Source organism: Myotis myotis, unplaced genomic scaffold, assembly GCF_014108235.1.
Source record: "Myotis myotis isolate mMyoMyo1 unplaced genomic scaffold, mMyoMyo1.p scaffold_m19_p_12, whole genome shotgun sequence".
NCBI lineage: Eukaryota > Metazoa > Chordata > Mammalia > Chiroptera > Vespertilionidae > Myotis > Myotis myotis.
Window position 1 is genome coordinate 42,478,671 of NW_023416316.1, and position 18,886 is coordinate 42,497,556.

An 18,886-nucleotide genomic window follows, 5' to 3' on the forward strand; every position below is an offset into this window, starting at 1 on the left:
TAATACCCATTGAACATTTGTTTATATTGCTTTATTTATTTATTATATTTTTATTGATTTCAGAGAGGAAGGGAGAGGGAGAAAGAGAAATATCAATGATGAGAGAGAATCATTGATCTGATGCCTCCTGCATGCCTCACACTGGGGATCGAGCCCCCAACCTGGGCATATGCCCTTGACCGGAATCGAACCCTGGACCTCTCAGTCCGCAGGCTGATGCTCTATCCACTGAGCCAAACCGGCTAGGGCTGTTTACATTGTTTTATTAATAAATCTTTCTTTAGTAAGAAAATAATGGGTATAACTTTAGATGAGTTTTAATGTTCCTGAAAGTATCAAAATGAGGTCATATGGTGTTGTAGGCCGTCTTAGTCCATTCAAGCTGCTATGACAGAATACTATAAACTGGATGTTTACAAACAACAGAGTTTATTTCACACAGTTATGGAGGTTGGAAGTCTGAGATAAAGGTCCCAGCAGACTCAGTGTCTGGTTTATAGGCTGCTGTGTCCCCCGATGATAGATGGGTCCCACCTCCTAAGACCATCACTTTGGGGATTAGGATTCAACATACGAATTTGGGGGGAACAAAAACATTCAGTCTATAGCATATCAGCACAGTAAGGGCACAATACAGGTTATTATTTAAACATGAATTCCGTGGACATTCAAGTAATTCTAATAATCATATATTTTATTCTAAAGCTTAAAAAAAAATGGTTCCTGCCACCCCTCGCCTAGCAGAGGTAATTGAGCTAGTTGTTACAACGTTGCCTGACGGGAATGCTGGCTGTCTGAACTGGGAATCCACTATCCTCTATCTAACCCAACTGCCTCATCTAACACACAGGAAGACAGGGGCCAGCCAGTACGTGAATCTTGCCCAGAGACCGCACTTCGGGCTGAGCCAAGTGTAAGCCAGGGTTCTTGGCGTTAACACAGCCATCTCTCTCCCTTGGGTGGCCCCTCACCATTTACAAAGAGCCCCCTCGGCTCCCTTTCCTTTATTATACAACATCTATGAGCTCATGGAGCTGCCTTTCCGCTCTTGCCTTTGGGAGGCCTTTTGCATTCTCAGACCTGTGCTGCAGCAGCTGATTCTATACTGACCCTAAAATTAAAAAAAAAAAAACAAATACATACGCTCAAACATACTTAAATGTGTGTATGTACATATACAGGGTGTCCCAAAAAATGTATACACACTTTAACAGCTGATAGCCTCAGCTGATGCTTCCTTCTTTTCAGGTTTAACCCACTGGAATGAATAATTATTCAAAGCGTGTATACATTTTTTGGGACACACTGTACATGTATGTATGTGAGAAACAGCACCATATCTCCGAGACACCCCCTGCAGGCTACATACGCCCTGGCAGACACAAAGCACAAAGAGAGAATGGTCTTCGGTTTGAGAATTCCCAGTTGCCACTGGAACTTCAATAGTAACGGGCTTAAGTGCCCATGTTTTCAAGAGGCGTGGGAACACTTAGAAGCTACTCTTTAATGAGTCTCATTTTGAGACAAGGGTGAGTTCAGCCAGCCACTCTTCATGCAGTTTTTCACTAAGTCCTTGAAGAATAGTGAAGCCAATTCATTTCTCCTCTCAGAATTTTTCCTTATTACTATTTTTCTTTGTTGCAAGGCGTACTATATGGGTATGTAGGCATTATAGATACAGGTATCATGTGAGGGAGGAAATCAGACAATAAGTCCAAAAACGCCATGGAAATTAATCATCCAAAGTCAGAGGTAGGGTGGCAGGCGACGTATTCTTTTCCCAGAGCTGTTACCCACAATGCAACTGCCCTCAAAAGCAGGAACGGAACAAACTAGACATTCGGCTGCAGAAGGAAGCTGGGTCTTGGCTTTGGAGCTTCTACTGTCTTTCCAACGGGGCTGGGCATCAAGTGTCTTTTCCAGAATAGGCCAGAGAAGATAAGTCCAGTTTGGTTTTGAAGGCTTCCGTCATCTCCGTGGCCAGCAGCTCATGGAGGGACACGCCGTCGTGGGAGTACACCCAGTTCTTCCCGGTCCAGTCGTAGCGCTTGGGGCCACTACAAGACAAAACGCACACACAGCTCATCCCGAGGACAACGCTTTAGAAGAAACACTGGTTCCACAGAGTGAAACTCTAGAAAGTAATGTTTAATGAGGCGTATATTTGACTTTTTAGGATCTTTCTATTTAAGAATAGTTACACAGCCCGGCCAGTGTGGCTCAGTGGTTGAGCATTGATCGATGGACCAGGAGGTCACAGTTCGATTCCTGATTGGGGCACATGCCCGGATTGTGGGCTCGATTCCAAGTAGGGGTTATACAGGAGGCAGCCCATTGATGTTTCTCTCTCTCTCTCTCCTTCACCTCCCTCTCTCTCTAAAATCAATGATATATTTATTTAAAAGAAAAGAAAAGAAAATGTCTGCTTGGCAGATTTTCTCTCCAGATTTCCATCATGAATTACAGACTTTAAAAAAGTATATATTTTTATTGATTTCAGAGAGGAAGGGAGAGGGAGAGAGAGAAACATCAATGATGAGAGAGAATCATGGATCGGCTGCCTCCTGCACGCCCCCAACCGGGGATCGAGCCTGCAACCTGGGCATGTGCCCTGATCGGAATCGAACCTGAGACCCTTCAGACGCAGTCCGACGCTCTATCCACTGAGTCAAACCAGCTAGGGCATGAATTACAGATTTTAAAAAAATAGTACAACTTGGAATTTCCAGGAATTATTATCCAGAAGTATATGCTTCTAAACATGGTGGGGGTCGGATCACGTTGCTGGTATGTGTGTCCAAGTACGATATGGACTTTTCAGTTTCCAGACACAACAAAGAGTTCTTTTAGTGGAGCCATCACCGTTACTCCTGGTGCCCTGCCCAGTGTTTACAAAGCCACAGATGCCCAGAGCTGATGGCTGGACTTGAGCGGATCCACCCAGTTTCTCATACTGGTTCCTCTGAGGACGAAGGATAAAAATTTACGGCCCTCAGGCGTGACCACGGTTAGGAATGAGACAACTGTTTGAGGCCAAAGAGAACAGGCTAACTGGCCCACACAGGGTGAAACCCCTCAACTTCAAATGAGCATAGGCTAAAAAAGCAATCAATTTGTGATTAAGGGCCTTACCAGAAATGACAGTGATTTCTGGAATTGTTTTTGTTGAATTATAACATACTCCCTAGATGTGGTTGGGACGAGGGGGCGCATAATGTTTTATTAAACTGACTAACAGTATATTAACTGCCTAAAACTGATATCAAGGTTGGGGCAGGTGACAAGTTAAATTTTTTAAAAATGCAAACGCCATCAGGCTTTCAAAGAATTCTATGTCTAGTTATATCTGAGCCTTTCCCAATTCACAGTCAGTATGTTCTCTTCGGAAGGGTTAATGAATGACCCACAAAGGTTGGCCTACAAGCTTTCAGTGGACGTCTCTCTTTTACTTTCTTATAACCACTTCAACTGCAGCCAGAAGGAGGAGGAACCCTCTCTCCCTGCATGTTCGCAGGCTTTGAGATGCAGCACAGGCCATCTCAACACAACCTTTTATCCCACTAGATTGAAAGCACATCAGTGGAAAAGGCAGCAGGGCTTAAATGGCCGGAATAGCAGCGTAAAACACTCTCCCACCCCCACCGAGCACATAGCTCAACTCTGCAAATGGAATTCAACTAACCTTTAACTGAGATGCTCAAAACAAACCAGAGGTCAAACTTTAACTTGCTTTGAAGACAAAGTACAGCTTGTTCAGATGCTGCAATATCAAAAGTGGCTTTTTAAAAAGCAGGGCAATGATTTAATAGAGAAAACCTGTCCAGGCCGGGTTCTGACAAGTTATACACTTTTCACTTCAGATCTTGTTCACAACCCAATATCCGCGTACAGCAGCCAGATGATCAACAGACAGAAGTCACATGACCAGAGTAAACTTTCCTACTGAGAAGGAGACTTGCTGTCAGACCCCAGGAAAGGTTCGCTTACACAGACTCCAAAGCCGGAGGGGGACACCCTCTTCAACGGTCCACACGTCATGTTTCCGACAAGCTAACAACGCGAGACTTGGACTTCGGAACGTACCTGGATGGCGAAGATAACCAGATCTGCTTGTTGGGGGTCTGCTTGTTGATCACGTAGGTCCCTAGATCGCCGCCCAGTTTAATTGTTAAAACACCACTCTAGGGGATCAGGTGGACAAAAGCGTGAGGAAAAGAGGAAAAAGTTATCACTTCATCATAATTGCTCTGCATTTTGTTATGGCTCAACACTTTGCATTCATATAAGTACGCAATACACGTCATAAAGAAATGTCTTTGGTGTTCAGAAATAGGAAGAAGGTCATGCAGAAAGAACATTGCTCTCAGAATCAGACCATGATTACTCATAAACTTCTGTCTCACAGTGCTTTCCCTCCTTCCCTGTGAGCTCAGCAAGGCGAAGGTAATCACTCTTCCCCTCTAGAGAGGAGGAAACGGAGGCACACAGGGCTGCGCAGCCTGTCTGGGGTATTGCAGCTGCAGCACAGAAGATCCGTATGCCTATCTCTGCCTTGTTTGCACAGCCGCCAGCAGAACATGCTAAAGGGCGTTAAAAACCTCGGACACCAGCTCTCCTGGAGTACCACGGTGGCCCACACCTGAGATAGGATAGGTTCATTCCCCAAAAAAGGAAATCAGGCAAGAAAGAAGGATGTAACTGAACCATCTGCTTTGCTCGCCTTGGCCCCAACGCTGCTGGGAGAAGGCAGACACTCCAGACCCTTCCCAAGGCACCTCTTCAGCTTCGCAGATGCGCCTCCCCAGCTTTATTTTCCTCTGCAACAGCCCTGACTTCTTCAATAGACCAGTTGGTCCAACTTTGCTCAATAAATGCTCATTTAAATTTGAAAACACTCTTTCAACAAAGAGCCCTTCAGTCCCGAGGCCTGAGGTCTCTTTAGAACACGCGGAATAGTAAGGAAACGGCTACCCGGCCAAGCTCCCTTTCCTGGGGCTGGGGGGCTGAGTAGCCTCTCTCTGTTCCCCATCCCTGCACAACCCGCAGAGATCCACGGCGTCCTTTCCCTGTGCCTTCCAGAGCCCCCGTCCAAACCAGGGGCCCCGAATGGTTCTTACATTTTGTGTTTGGTTCACACACACAGAGCTATGGAAAGGATGGAGAAAGTGCCAGGAATAAGCTAACTGATGGGCCTGGATGGGGAGGATGCTATTGGATTATTTTTTAATAACCTTTTTTTTTTCTGATTAAAAAGAAGCAGAGAAATCATAGAGACGTTGGGAAAAGGAATGATGTGAATGTGAACCTGCCCTCGACCCTCGGCTACTTGAAGCATCTTGTGAGCAGATCGGTCTGTTCATCCTAGCATCTTCAGTGTCTAGCACACCCATTCTTCATGCAAGATACATTTGTGGATGAATGAATGAGGAAGTGGAAGCATCTATAACCAGGTACTGTGATAACTTGTGTCCAAGTTAAGGGCCAAGTTATGCAAGGCAGAAAGTCTCAACACGCACCACCCCCACCTCCTTCCTGTTCACTGTGTGCCATTAGGTTTCCCTCCTCTATGGAGCTTGAAGCTGTTTCGGAAGGAAAGTGCGAGAGCAGGAAGGAAACGGGCTGCCTTACTGGTTCTCCAGGAGTTGGTACTGCGTTTGGAGCTGTCTGCAATAGACCAGACGAAGAGGCCCGCTTTGTTCTTTATTGCTATTCCTGAGGTAGCCCTCTGAGTCTATTTTGGGAATGTGGACAGATTTAAAGGCGGCGGCGGTGTGTGTGAGAGACTTAGAGACATTTAGCAGCTGCTGAAATACAGGCACCGGTTAATCAGAACAGACCCCGGCCACAGCTGGCGCGGCTCATGCATCCCCGCCCATCAGTGGCAGCTCTACACAAGTGGAAGCAAACAGCCATTCCTGTTGTCACCAACTGACTTACAGAAATAGACACATACGGGGTAGCACATTAAGTTAGGGGATTTCTAGTATATGCGGCTTCCCACACTCCTAAAGCAGACACTGACTTCCCATGAAGGAGTAAGAATAATGACTGTGAAGCAAGTGTCCGTAACCTGAGACCCAGAGGTGGTTTTCAGGGATCTGCAAACAGCCCCCGCCCTGAAGCTGCGCAGACGGATGTGTGGAGAAGTTTTTCTCAGGAGAGGGTGTAGAGCAGACAGATTCTTACAGGGGATCCTGACCCCCAAAGGTTAAGAAACCCGTGCTCTCTAGCAGTAATAGGCCAGCAACTTAGTCCATGAAGAACATGGCAATAAGCAAATTCTCTCTCTCTCTTTTTTTTTTCTAAAAAGAACAAATGCGTTCTTGGGTGTATCTGGATTACTGCTTTCATTTGCCAACTTGGCCAGCAGCAAGTTGGCAAAATATCTATAAATGCTGAGGAGCATCAATGAAAGTGTGTTTTGGAGAGGAACATGGGCCCCATTTCGTTGACACAGCGAATCAACATTATTACTTGGCAGTGTTCCTCCAGGCGCTGGGGTACCAAGCACGGACAGCGTCCCTGCTGCCAGAAGTCAGTCCCATCGTGGGAGCTGACGTGCAGACAGACAGTTAGAATGCAGGGTGATGGTGCTCCACAGGCATCCTGAGCGCTGGGCGAGGGAGGACCAGTCTGCCTAGAGCAGCTAGAAGGCTTCACACCCCACGGGACCCTGGAGGGGTTCAGAACAGGCCTCCCCAAAATATGCCACTTTGGCATGTGGATTATTTTGAGTGCAAGGCAACGGAGACCCTGCGGCCCCAAGAGAAACATTTACCTCTCCCTTAAGGGATTTATATTTGGGGCCTTGACCATAATAAAAGTTATTACCAGAAATAACTTTTTATGGCGTATTTATATGACAAGGCAGACTTCTAATTACAAAACATTTGCTCTTTTTACTGTCCTGCAGTGACCTTCCTCCCCTCTGAAGCCCCAAGGCGCCATACCTCATTCTCAGCTCAGGATGCCATACATACCTCATTTTATTTTATTATTATTTTTTTAATTGATTTTTTACAGAAAGGAAGGGAGAGGTATAGAGAGTTAGAAACATTGATGAGAGAGAAACATCCCCGCAACCAAGGTACATGCCCTTGACTGGAATCGAACCTGGGACCCTTGAGTCTGCAGGCTGACGCTCTATCCACTGAGCCAAACCGGTTAGGGGACATACCTCATTTTTTTTTTTTTTAAATATATTTTTATTGATTTCTTATAGAGAGGAAGGGAGAGAGACAGAGAGTTAGAAACATCGATGAGGGAGAAACATCGATCAGCTGCCTCCTGCACACCTCCCACCGGGGATGTGCCCGCAACCCAGTTACATGCCCTTGACCGGAATCGAACCCGGGACCCCCCAGTCCGCAGGCCGACGCTCTATCCACTGAGCCAAACCGGTTTCGGCGACATACCTCATTTTAACTGTCCCCGAACCTCTCATGTATATGGGGTTTCCGACTCTCGTATATGTGGGGTTCCCCTGTGTCTGTATGTAATTAAAATTGGTTATTTCCCCTTGTTAATCTGTCTTATGTAGATTTATTAGAGCAGCTGAAAGAACTCGGGAGCATAGAGTAAAATTTCTTCTCCCCAGAGCCCTGAGGGCAGGAGAGACTGTATTCCAAGAAAGCTCAAGGAGCAGAGTTAGAGGTGTTCTGCTGTCTACACTCCACCTGACAAGCTCGGGGGAGGCCTGGGTGGCGACCTCACAACCCAGAGAACTACAGCAGCCACAAAGGATGGTCTGAAATGAAAACGTCCTAACTAATAGCAGGTTACGGCAGGCAGTCATGTCCTAGGCCAGAATCTTCCCTGACAAAAGTCAATCTTTACCTTAATTAAGCCTGTTTTCTTTTTGCATCCACGATAAGATACTTTTGGAATGTCTAAGTGATTTCCTTTTTCTGGACCCTGAAAAGACAGATACTGCACCAGAGCAGAGGTCACAAATCCCCATTGTCATCGAGTTAATTATTGACTGTTAACTACCCTGTACCCATCCGGGTAAAAGAAGTATGTGTCTATATTTTGTTAATCCTCACCCGAGGATACTTTTTCCATTGATTATCTTTTTAGAGAAAGTGGAAGGGGAAGCGGAGAAGAGAGAGAAAGACAGAGAGAGACAGAGACATCGATTGGTTGGTTGCCTCCTGCACACGCCCGGACTGGGCTGGGGATCGAGCCTGCAACCGGGAATTACGTGCCCTTGACCAGAATCGAACTCGAAACTCTTCAATACTTGGGCCGACAATGCTGTAACCACAGAGCCAAACCGGCGAGGGCTATCATTTCACTTTTTATCCAATTCCAGAAGTTTCCCCGCGTTGCCTTCTCCTGCCTCCCTAATCTATCACCAATGGATTTCATGTAACCCATTTACGCCCTCTCTGTCCTCTTCTGATTGTAATGTATACAGCAGGGTGCAGAACTGTCATTTTTCCAGAGCTTTTTCTCAACCTGTTGAGATTTTGCTTCCCGGCAATCATTGTCAATTTGGCTCAAAAAACTCACAAAAATTCTCGAAAGGTTTGAATGCTTCGTACATTGACATGTCTTATATGTGAAATATGTAAGTTAGCACTTGAAAGGTTCTAATCAGGAATCATACCTCAGGAGAGTTAGCATTTCAAAGTATTTAATCAGAAGCCTAAACTACAGAGGCAGCTACTATATGTCTTCAGCAAATAATTTGCCAGGAATAATTTTATTCTGGTGAGTCGTATGATACTCAAGGTATATGGATTGGCTGGAAAAACAGACAGACAGGTGCCTCTTCCCTTGCAGGAGTGGACTACAGGGTCTGGAAGCCCAGCAGCTGAATTACTGTTCAGGGAGACACTGGAGGGAGGACTCATTGAGGTCCTGTGACCCACCACTGAGCAGAAGCTTTTGCTGCTGGACTCAGTGAGGTCAGCAGAATCCAGCTGCTGGAATACTGGCACAGCTGCTTCTAATACAACATTTACTCCAAGTATTTGGGTCAAGGTGGGGCTTCAGCAATCCTGTAAGAACAGGTGGTGTAACGGTTTTTGTGACCTGTTAATAAATGCTTGCATGTGTGGCAGAGTTTAGCCCTTACACACACAAAGGGCTTTAGCTACAGCCCTTGGTAGCTAGGAGAAGAGGGGACTGTAACTTCCCTAGCTTGAGCCATCCCTCTGAGGCCATCTGTATGGCACTTCTAAAACCCTGCCTGGATACTGCGGCATGCCCAGCTGCCGGTAACCCTTAAAACTGCTTGGAAGGCATTCATTCCTGTTTTGCCCATTGTCTCTATTTTTTACCAAGTCCCTGCTGTCCTTACAACCAGACTTTGCTGCCTATTCCTATTGGGATGATGCTCAACCAACTGAGCCACACTGGCCAGGCTGCCTGCTCCCTCTGAGGGAGTCCCTTCTCTATCCAGAGCTCCAACAGCCATATCCAACAGTATTTCTATCACTTTAGCCTGACAGCTGGGTGTCCTAAATAATTCCACGGTTTAATCCAACATGCACACTTCATGACATTTCCTGATATTAATTAAGTGCTGTCAAGAGGATTAACCTCTGCAGGGGATTTTCTCTGGATGGCAAAAAAAGAACTGCTCCCTAAGGCCTAAGCAATACAGTAATTCTAAATCCAAAGGCTGACAACTGCTAAGGTCTGCCACCTGGCGGCCAGTCGATTTACACCAGCACTCCACTGGCTTCCAGGATCTGGGGCTCAAGTTTCATTCAGTCCAGTAGTTCTGGCTTAAGCTGTGTATTAGAGTCAACTGGGGAGAAGATTAAAAAAACTTTAAAACTTCAATGCCTTGTCTGGGCTGGACCCCATATCCGTTAAATAAAAACTCCTAGGGCCCTAGCTGGTTTGGCTCAGTGGATAGAGCATCGGCCTGCGGACTGAAGGGTCAAGGGTTCAATTCCCATCAAGGGCACATGCCCAGTTGTGGGCTCAATCCCCAGTAGGAGGCATGTAGGAGGCAGCTGATCAATGATTCTCTCTCATCATTGATGTTCTCTCTCTCTCTCTCTCTCTCCCCCTTCTTATCTGGAATCAATAAAAATATAGTATTTAAAAACTTAAAACACACATACACACACACAAAAAAACTCCTAGAAGTGGGACCTAAGAATGCACATTAGAATCTCACTTGAACTTTTAAAATATATGCATCCTATGAATGCACCCTGACCTACTGTATCAAAATCTCCCAGGAGTGGGGCCCATGTCAGTGTAGTTGGAATATTTCTCAGGCAATATCTTACTCAGAACTAGTGGTCTTGTTCAGTGTTCCACACGCCTGCCTGATAAGACAAACACATGCTGGGTCCCTTTCTGATTTATCTTTATGGGTCTCAAATGAAACGTCAGAATCTGTATTTTTCAGCAAAAATGAGGATCAAAGAAGTTGAGTGACACGCCCAAGATTACAAGCCTGGTGGAGCAGGGCTGGAACGTGAACCTAGCCTTTTGGTCTCACCCTTAACCACGTGCTGTTGGATGCTTACCTCTGCCGGAGGGGAATTCTTTATTTTAGTGAGCTAAAGTTCTTAGGGAGGAAACAGGAAAATGAAAATAAGTGAAGAGGTACCCCAAAGGAGACGTCATAGTCTTCACATGTGTACGGTTTGTCTGCAAGGTCTTCAAAAAACTCTGCCAAGGAGTCCAGGGTCTCCTCGGCCAGTCTTTCATAGGTGGTCTCATCTAAGGAGCTGCAGGGAAAAAAAACCACACCAAAAACATATGATCAAACCGCTCCATTTTATTAACATCAAATCACCACATTTATTTTTAATTTAGATTTATAAAACTGATGGAAAATAGCTAACATGTACAGAGTGAAAATTTAAACAGCCCTGGCGAGTGTTGCTTAGTAGTTAGAGTGTCGGCCCACACACCGAAAGGTCTCAGGTTCGCTTCCTGTCAAGGACACATATCTGGGTTGCAGCTTCGACCCCCCGTCCCAGTTGGGGCAACCAATCAATGTGTCTCTCTCACATCAATGTTTCTGTCTCTCTCTTTCCCCCTCCCTCCTTCCCTTTCACTCCCTCTAAAAGTCAATGGGGAAAAAACATCCTTGGGTGAGGATTAACAAAAATAAAGTATAATAAAATAAAAATATGAAGGGCTGCCCTGACCTGTTTGGCTCAGTGGATGGAGCGTCGGCCTGCGGACTGAAGAGTCCCAGGTTCGATTCCGGTCAAGGGCATGTACCTTGGTTGCGGGCACATCCCCAGTGGGAGATGTGCAGGAGGCGGCTGATCGATGTCTCTCTCTCATCGATGTTTCTAACTCTCTATCCCTCTCCCTTCCTCTCTGTAAAAAATCAATAAAAATATTAAAAAAAAATATGAAGGGCTAACAGAAAAGTAAGCTTTTCTTTCCAAACAGGCAGCCTCATCCCCAGAGTCAACTATGATTGACAGCCTCTTCTGTATCCTTCCAAAAATATTATATTCTTTTCAATAAACAAATGAAGCACATTAGAAATTGTCCCATCTTAGCACATAGGGACTTTCATAATATTTCATTTTATATTATTTACTCAACCTATCCCCTTCAGCTGGACGATGAGGTTTCCATTGCTTTTAAATTAAAATGTATGCCCAGCAAACCATAAAGTGGGGTAAAGTATATGCATTACACACATCTGAAAAAGTACTTGTATCTAGAATGTATAAAGAACTCTTACCAATTAATAAGAAAAAGAAAACCCAATAGAAAAATGGGTAAAATACTTGAACAGATTTCATTCAATGAAAAGATATCCAATGAACATATGAAAAAGTGAAAAACTTCGTTAATCTTCGGGAAAATTTAAAAAATTGCTATGAGATACCTCCAGAATGGTTAACATGAAAGAGACAGATAATGTCAAGGGTTGGCCAGGAAGTGAAGCAAGCAGAGCTTTCATTTATTGCTGAGGGGCCAGTAAATGGGATAATCAGTTTGGAAAACTATGGGGCAGTATCTGCTAAAATGAATATAGACAAATGCCGTTAGTTCCACGCGTGGGTATATACCCAACAGCAATGCATACCAAGCAGAAACAGACCCATAAGATATAAGAACAAAGTGATGCTTGCCAAGTGAAGTGGCGGGGGTGGGGGAGGGGCAGAATAAGGGAAAGGAATGAAGAGGTACAAACTCCCAGTTATAAAGTAAATAAGTTATAAAGTAAATAAGTTAGGGGATGTAATGTACTGCACAGGGTATACAGTTAATAAGGTCGTGATAACTTTGTAGGGTGACAGGTGGTTACTGGATTTATTGATGATTACTAGATCATTTCCTAAGATATATAAATGTTGAATCACTATGCTGTACACCTGAGATTAACATAATATTGTATATTATACTTTATAATAAAACTACACTATACTTTAATAATAATAAAAGAAATACATACCTAGGTTCACCAAAAGATATGCACTATATTAGAATGTTCATAGTAGAAGTACCCTATAGCCCCAGAATGCACACTGCCCAAGTACCCATAGGAAATACAGATAAATAAATTGTGGTATATTCATGCAATGGAATACTATATAGCAAAACAGAAATGCCTATAAATATAACAATATGGACAAATCTCACAAACATCATGGTGACTGAAAGAAGCCACACACAAACCTATTTATATTTAATGATACAGTTCATGTAAAGTAAACAACCAGGCAAAATTAATCCAGGCTATTGGAAATCCGAATGGTCGTTACTCTGGGGTAGGGAGGGGTTAATAACTAGACGCGAGCAGGAGGCTTGTTCTTAGGGGCTGGTAACATTCTACTTCTTGGGCTATTTTTGAGTCACATGCTATGTTCATTTTTAAAAACTTTATCAAGCTGTACACGTATAACTTGGAGACACTCATATTTTTCAATTTTAAGAAACTGTTATAAATCCATAGAAACAGAAAGTAGATTAGTGGTTGTCAGGGGCTTGGAGAAGGGAGGAATGGGGAGTGTTTATCAATGGGCATGCTGTTTCTCTGTGGAATGATAAAAATGTTCTGGAGTTAGTGGTGAAAGTTGCACAACCTGTGAATATTCTCAAAACCACAAAACGGTACATTTTTAAGATGGTACATTTCAGGGTATGTGAATTACAACAATAAAAACACTGCTCTAATAAAATTCCTTGTATGAGCTTTGGTGCCTCTATGAAGAAATATGTGTAGGCTACAAGACGTGTCCCAGACAACTCCATCATCTGAGTTTCCAGGAGGCCTAAGGTAAGACACCAGTGGCTGTTAGATAATTCATGCAAGACAGAAAGATCTGCCAAATGACCACCCACCACCCCCCTCAAGGGTCAGATGTGGGGAAGGTTACAGAACTGAATAGGAGATGGTAAGGGGCTCTTCCTTAGGGAGTGGTGGGCCTGGCTGGGTGTGTTGGAGAGAACCTGGAGCAGAGGCTGACATGTGTCCTGAGGAGTGTGGGAACATAAAGACACAGCTGACTCAGGCGTAAAGTTCAAAGGCAAGAGCTTGGCAGGTGCTACCTGACAGCAGCCAGTTGGGCCATAGCAGAAATGGGCTGTCCTCCTACTCACAGCAGGACAAAGAAGCCAGAAGTAGACCCTGAAGAAGGGATGCACTTGGGGCATCCTGCAAGGGCCCACGGAGCCTCAGAGACCACCTGCAGGGACAAGGGGACAGCAGCAGAGAGTCTGTGCGGGGAGGAGCTGGAAATGGCGCTAACATAGGCCGCTCGCAGCACTGGCTCGGAGGCTGTGTGGAGGGGCCAACGAACGCGGACACAGCAGGCCGGGCGCTCTCGAGGTCCTGTGAACCTGCTGCCTGGGAGGCCAACACCTGCAGTTGTGGGGATGGTGAGCGTGTCCCCGTGTAGGGGAGGCTCCTTGCTGTTAGCTGGTGCGACATGAAAAAGGTGAAGCAGGAGAGAACTGGCACAGCTGCAGGTCGGTGGGATGAAGCTAAGCATTTGGGGATTAAAGGCTGCACACGGACGGAAAAGCCAGAGGAGAATGTAAGGCCCTGAACAACAAAGGCCTCTCGTTAAGACAAAAAGAGGATCCAATCCTGATGCAAAAACAGATGGAAAGAGCTGAGCATGGGGTGAGGATGCAAAAAAAATACAGCAGTGTGGGGCTTCCATCCATGGAAGAAATTTGGATGTGGCTACTAGCTTCAGGACTGACCCAGGGTCTAGGTCCGTGGTCGGCAAACTGCGGCTCTTTGGCCCCTTGAGTGTGGCTCTTCCACAAAATACCACAAAATACCATGTGTGGGCACGCGTGCACAGTGCGAATGAAACTTCATGGCCCATGCGCAGAAGTCGGTATTTTGTGGAAGAGTCACACTCAAGGGGCTGAAGAGCCACATGTGGCACGCGAGCCGCAGTTTGCCGAGCTGCAGTTTGCCAACCACTGGTCTAGGTAAAAGGGGGAAAAAAGTTAATAGAAGTGCGTGTATGTGTAGTATACATGTTGGTGTGTGTATTGTGGGGGGGGGGGGGAGAGGGAGAGAGGGAAAGAGAGAGACACTTGATGAGGAGGGTGTGTTTATCTTACCCTGGGTTGCCCAAACTTCCTGTTGTCCTCAAGTTCATCAAACAGACATTCTGCTTTTTGACATTGAGAATCTGGTTGAGGCAATAGAGGCTCAAACCCTAAAGCCAAAGTTAAGAAGAACATTACCATTTCTCAGTATATTACAGTCCATTCGTGAAAGTTAAATATCACCACTTCTCCATTGGAGAGTAGCCATGTTAGAATTTTCCAGGTGTATGCCTCAGAACTTTTCACTTTAATGTATTACATTGAGTCTCTCTCTGAGCCTTGCTATCCAGTATGGTAGCTATGAGCCACAGGCAGCCTTTAAATGTAATTTTATTGCAATAAAATAAAATGTAAAAAGTCAGTCCCTTTGTCGCATGGGCCACATTTCGAGTGTCACATGGTTTCATGTGGCTGTGGACCATCATCACAGGAGGTTTTACTGGGCAGTGCTGCTCCATCTAGGCCAGCGGTTCTCAACCTGTGGGTCGCGACCCTTTGGGGGTCGAACGACCCTTTCACAGGGGTCGCCTAAGACCATCGGAAAACACATATATAATTACATATTGTTTTTGTGATTAATCACGATGCTTTCATTATATTCAATTTGTAACCATGAAAATACATCCTGCATATCAGATATTTACATTACGATTCATAACAGTAGCAAAATTACAGTTATGAAGTAGCAACGAAAATAATTTTATGGTTGGGGGTCACCACAACATGAGGAACTGTATTAAAGGGTCGCAGCATTAGGAAGGTGGAGAACCACTGATCTAGGCTGACAGGTGACACCCTAAGCATCAGTGACACTCCTCGCACTTGACTAAAACAAGCAACGAGGAACAGCACGAGGCAGAAGTCTGCGCCCAGAAGAGGTTCTGACTGCAGACAGATCTGATTGATTGAAGGATCTGCAGGAGACAATGGGACCTGTTGAATTCCTTTCACTATGGAACTGCTGAGCATCCAGCGAGTCTGCCTTACATCCAACCTACTGACCAGATGGCCAGGGAGAAAAGAACGGGAGTGGGTGGGGTGCTGGTGAGTGGAGAGCTAGAGAGGGGGCCTCGCAGATGGTCTCCCCAGGCAGGGCAGGAGGGCAGGGACCTGTGAAGGGAGAGAAAAGTGGTGCAGCCCGAGTGGAGATGGCACAGGGACACCCTCCGCTGGACTTCATCCCGGGAGGGGGGGGGGCACCGAAGGGCTCTAAGGGGTTGGGATAATATTTGCATTCTCCAAAGGCCACTCCGGTTACCACTAAGAGAAGGGGTCAGAGGCTGCAGTTATGGCTCGTGAGCCATCATGCCCTTGGCTAGAAAGAAGGCAGAGGGCACGGGCTGAGAGGTGAACCGAGGAGGAGGGCAAGGGGGTGCGGAGCGCAGGCGGCTTGTTTAAAAAGGTTGGCTCTGGAGGAGCAGTCCGAGCAGCCGTGGCGACCGCAGTGACAGCCACAGCACAGCCTGCGCTGGTCACCGATGCGGGCACGGCTCCGCACAGACCCAGCCCCGCTCAGCCCGCCGCCCGCGCCGTTCCCGCGGGAGCCGGGCGGCGCGCGTGCGCAGAACGTCGCCGTCGTGCGCGTCTCTGCGTCGGCGCGCGGCCCGGGCGGCGGCCGAGCGGGTACTCACCGCCTGGCGGGGCGCGCAGGCCGCGGCGGTCCCGGCGCGCAGGTATCGGCGGCCGCCGAGTGCGATGCTCCTTGCCGGCCGCAGGGTCCCGGCTCCGGTTTGGGCCGAGTCCCGGAGCGCCGAGCGGGACAGGAGGCCGGCAGCCCAGCGGCGTCCGAGCGGCCACATGCTCCCGGCGATCTGCGCCGCTCCGCCCTCCCGCCCGGAGACGCCGCGGCGACCCCTAGTGGCCGCGGGTTCGGGCGCCGCGCTCAAGGGCTCCCACGTAGGCTGTGTCACACGGTCAGAGGTTAGACCTCGGGAAGAACTTCCCAGCGTTGCACTTCTCGTGTATTTAACAAAAACGGAGAGACCCTCTTGGACCACGTAGTGAACGAGCGACTAAGGCTCCCGAGCGCGGAGACCTTGGCCTGGTGACCCGTTGCTGCAGACAGTCTACCAGGAGGGCTGTGGGAGCTGCAGTCTGGCTGGGAACGGGGCAGGTGCAGGTCTGAAAGCTGCCTGGCGGCCGGTATAGGTGACAGACATGGGCCGCCTGGTTTAAATCCGGACCCTGCATGCACCCTTGCCAGCTGTGTGACCAGTGTGCACTTCATTAACCTCTGTGCTTCATCTGTAAAATGGGGTTGATAAAAGTTTCTACTGCATAGGGTTGTAAGGATAAAATGAATTAATCCATGCGATGTTTTGTTGCACAGGCTCTGGACCCGAACAAGTGCACACTATTAAGGTGTTATAGAATTTTAAAAGAATTTTTTTTTTTTTTTAGGTTGTATATTGCAAAGGAATATAAATTCTAGGTCATTAAAGGGATGTAGTTTGGGGGGGAGTCTCCCTTTGGGGAGCAGTCATCATATTTTGAGGAAATCCAAACTACCCAAGCAGAGAGATGACACAGGAACTGAGGCCTCCAGCCAACTCCCAGCATCAGCCACTAGACATGTGAGCGAACTGGTCTCCAGGTGAGTCCAGCCCCAGCCTTGGAGTCTTACAGCTGAGGCCACAGACAAACTGCCCCTGCTGTGCCCTGCCTGGATTCCAGACCCCAAGGATTTGTGAGCATAAGAGATGTTGGCTTGAGCTTAAGCCAGTACCGTATGTGTTTGGGGAATCTGTTTCACAGCCACAACAACAGGAACACGTGGCTGCCTCCTCCTCATCCTCTAGTAACTCCAATGTCAGATAAGACGTCCTCCAGTCATGTCTTTCCTGAAACCAACCCCTCTATCTCCACAAATGTGTCTTAGGCACCCTCTGTGTTTCTGCAGCTTGTAAGGTAATTGCAAGGGTTTTTTTTTGTTTTTAAGTATGATTTTATTGATTTCAGAGGGAGAGAGAGAGAGAGAGAGAGAGAGAGAGAGAGAGAGAGAGAGAGAAATGTCAGTAATGAGAATTATTGATCAGCTGCCTCCTGCACCCTTCCCACTGGGGGTCAAGCCTATAACCTGGGCATGTGCCCGGACCAGAAACTGTGACCTCTTGGTTCATAGGTCAATGCTCAACCACTTAGCCACACTGGCCAGGCTCTGTTGTTTGTGTTTTACCTGCTGACTCATTGTCTCCCACACTAGAATATAAGCTCCATGTCTATCCTGTTCACCATTGTATCCCCCGTGTTAGACATGGTGCTGGGGAGATAGCAGGTGCTCAATAACTATTTGCCAAAAGAGTGGATCAATACCCCTTCTCTGTGACCTGCTAGGTAAGCTTTATCTGTAGAATGGGGATCATAGTGGTACCTACCACCTAGTGTTGAAAGAATTAAGTAAAATTACTGTCTAATTTTTATGGTAATATCATCTGGCACATAGTAAGACCTCAACAGTTATTATTTATTCTCTTCTCTTCCTCTGTCCCTGAGGTCTAGGCTCACCTCTGACCCTGCTTGGGCAAACTTGGCTTAATCACTGACACTCTCGGGCTGTCAGAGTTTATTCAGTCAAGTATTTATTGGAGCCTACACACGGTTCTAATGCTGGAGATGTGGTGATGAAGAAAATAAACACAAATCTGTGTTTTGCTCTCCGGGAACGTAGTGGCCTAGATACTTTCTCCTGAATCCTCTGTCGCGCAGGAACTAGAATTATCTGGCTGAGTTCTGATTAGATGAGGGAACGAGAATGGCCCAGCCTGACGACTTGGTCTGGTCATCAGCTTAATTTAATCTAGCTCCCGCAGGTTTCTAAAATTACATGGCTGACATCCTCCAACGGTGCACATTTATTTGATACAGCACAGTGTCCAATGGTGTCACTGCAGTTCTTCCGTCTGAGAGCACACTGAGGGTTGAAGAGTTAGAGGACAGCTAGAAGAGCCTTCTCCTACAGGGTCTTGGGGAGGGTTGGAGGGAAGAGAGCAGCACAGGTGGTGGCAGCATCCAAGGAGCCCCACTTTGGGCTAGCATTTCTTCTCATTTCTCATAGCAAACCTTAAAGTGTCCCTCTTGTTGGAAAATAAAGCCAAAGTTGTTGTAGAAATGCATTCTTTTGGGGCCAAAAGAAAGTGGTGTAAGGGGGTGGCTGGGGTGCGAAGCAATTGCTAATACAATTCTCTCTGACCTGCACCTAATTTCAGATGAAGAAATGGAGGTTCAGAGAATTTAAATGATGTGCCCATGATCAAAATGGCCTCCTGATTTTTATTCCTGTGCTCTTACCCTGCGGTCTTAAGAAACAATAATTTCCCTAGTTTCAGTAGATCTGTCCCAGGGGAGAGCTCTGATTGGCTCTGTGATCCTATGC

At 46.6% G+C, this 18,886-nt stretch overlaps 1 protein-coding gene and 1 long non-coding RNA gene across 2 annotated transcripts in view; one reads left to right on the plus strand and one right to left on the minus strand.

The window, feature by feature from the left end:
* Positions 1–412: 412 nt before the first annotated feature.
* On the minus strand, positions 413–16,356 carry FXN (frataxin). The gene is made up of 5 exons (XM_036330914.1): positions 16,146–16,356; positions 14,527–14,624; positions 10,580–10,700; positions 4,084–4,181; positions 413–2,057 (listed from the first exon to the last, which is right to left on the minus strand). The coding sequence occupies exons 1-5, from the start codon at positions 16,311–16,313 to the stop codon at positions 1,907–1,909; spliced, it is 636 nt and encodes a 211-aa protein (XP_036186807.1). The 5' UTR covers positions 16,314–16,356; the 3' UTR covers positions 413–1,906.
* The window catches only part of LOC118667483, a 121,120-nt gene continuing 118,557 nt past the window's right edge, over positions 16,324–18,886 (plus strand). The window contains exon 1 of the long non-coding RNA XR_004971285.1: positions 16,324–17,107. This is a non-coding gene — a long non-coding RNA (uncharacterized LOC118667483). The remainder of the gene's footprint in view (positions 17,108–18,886) is intronic.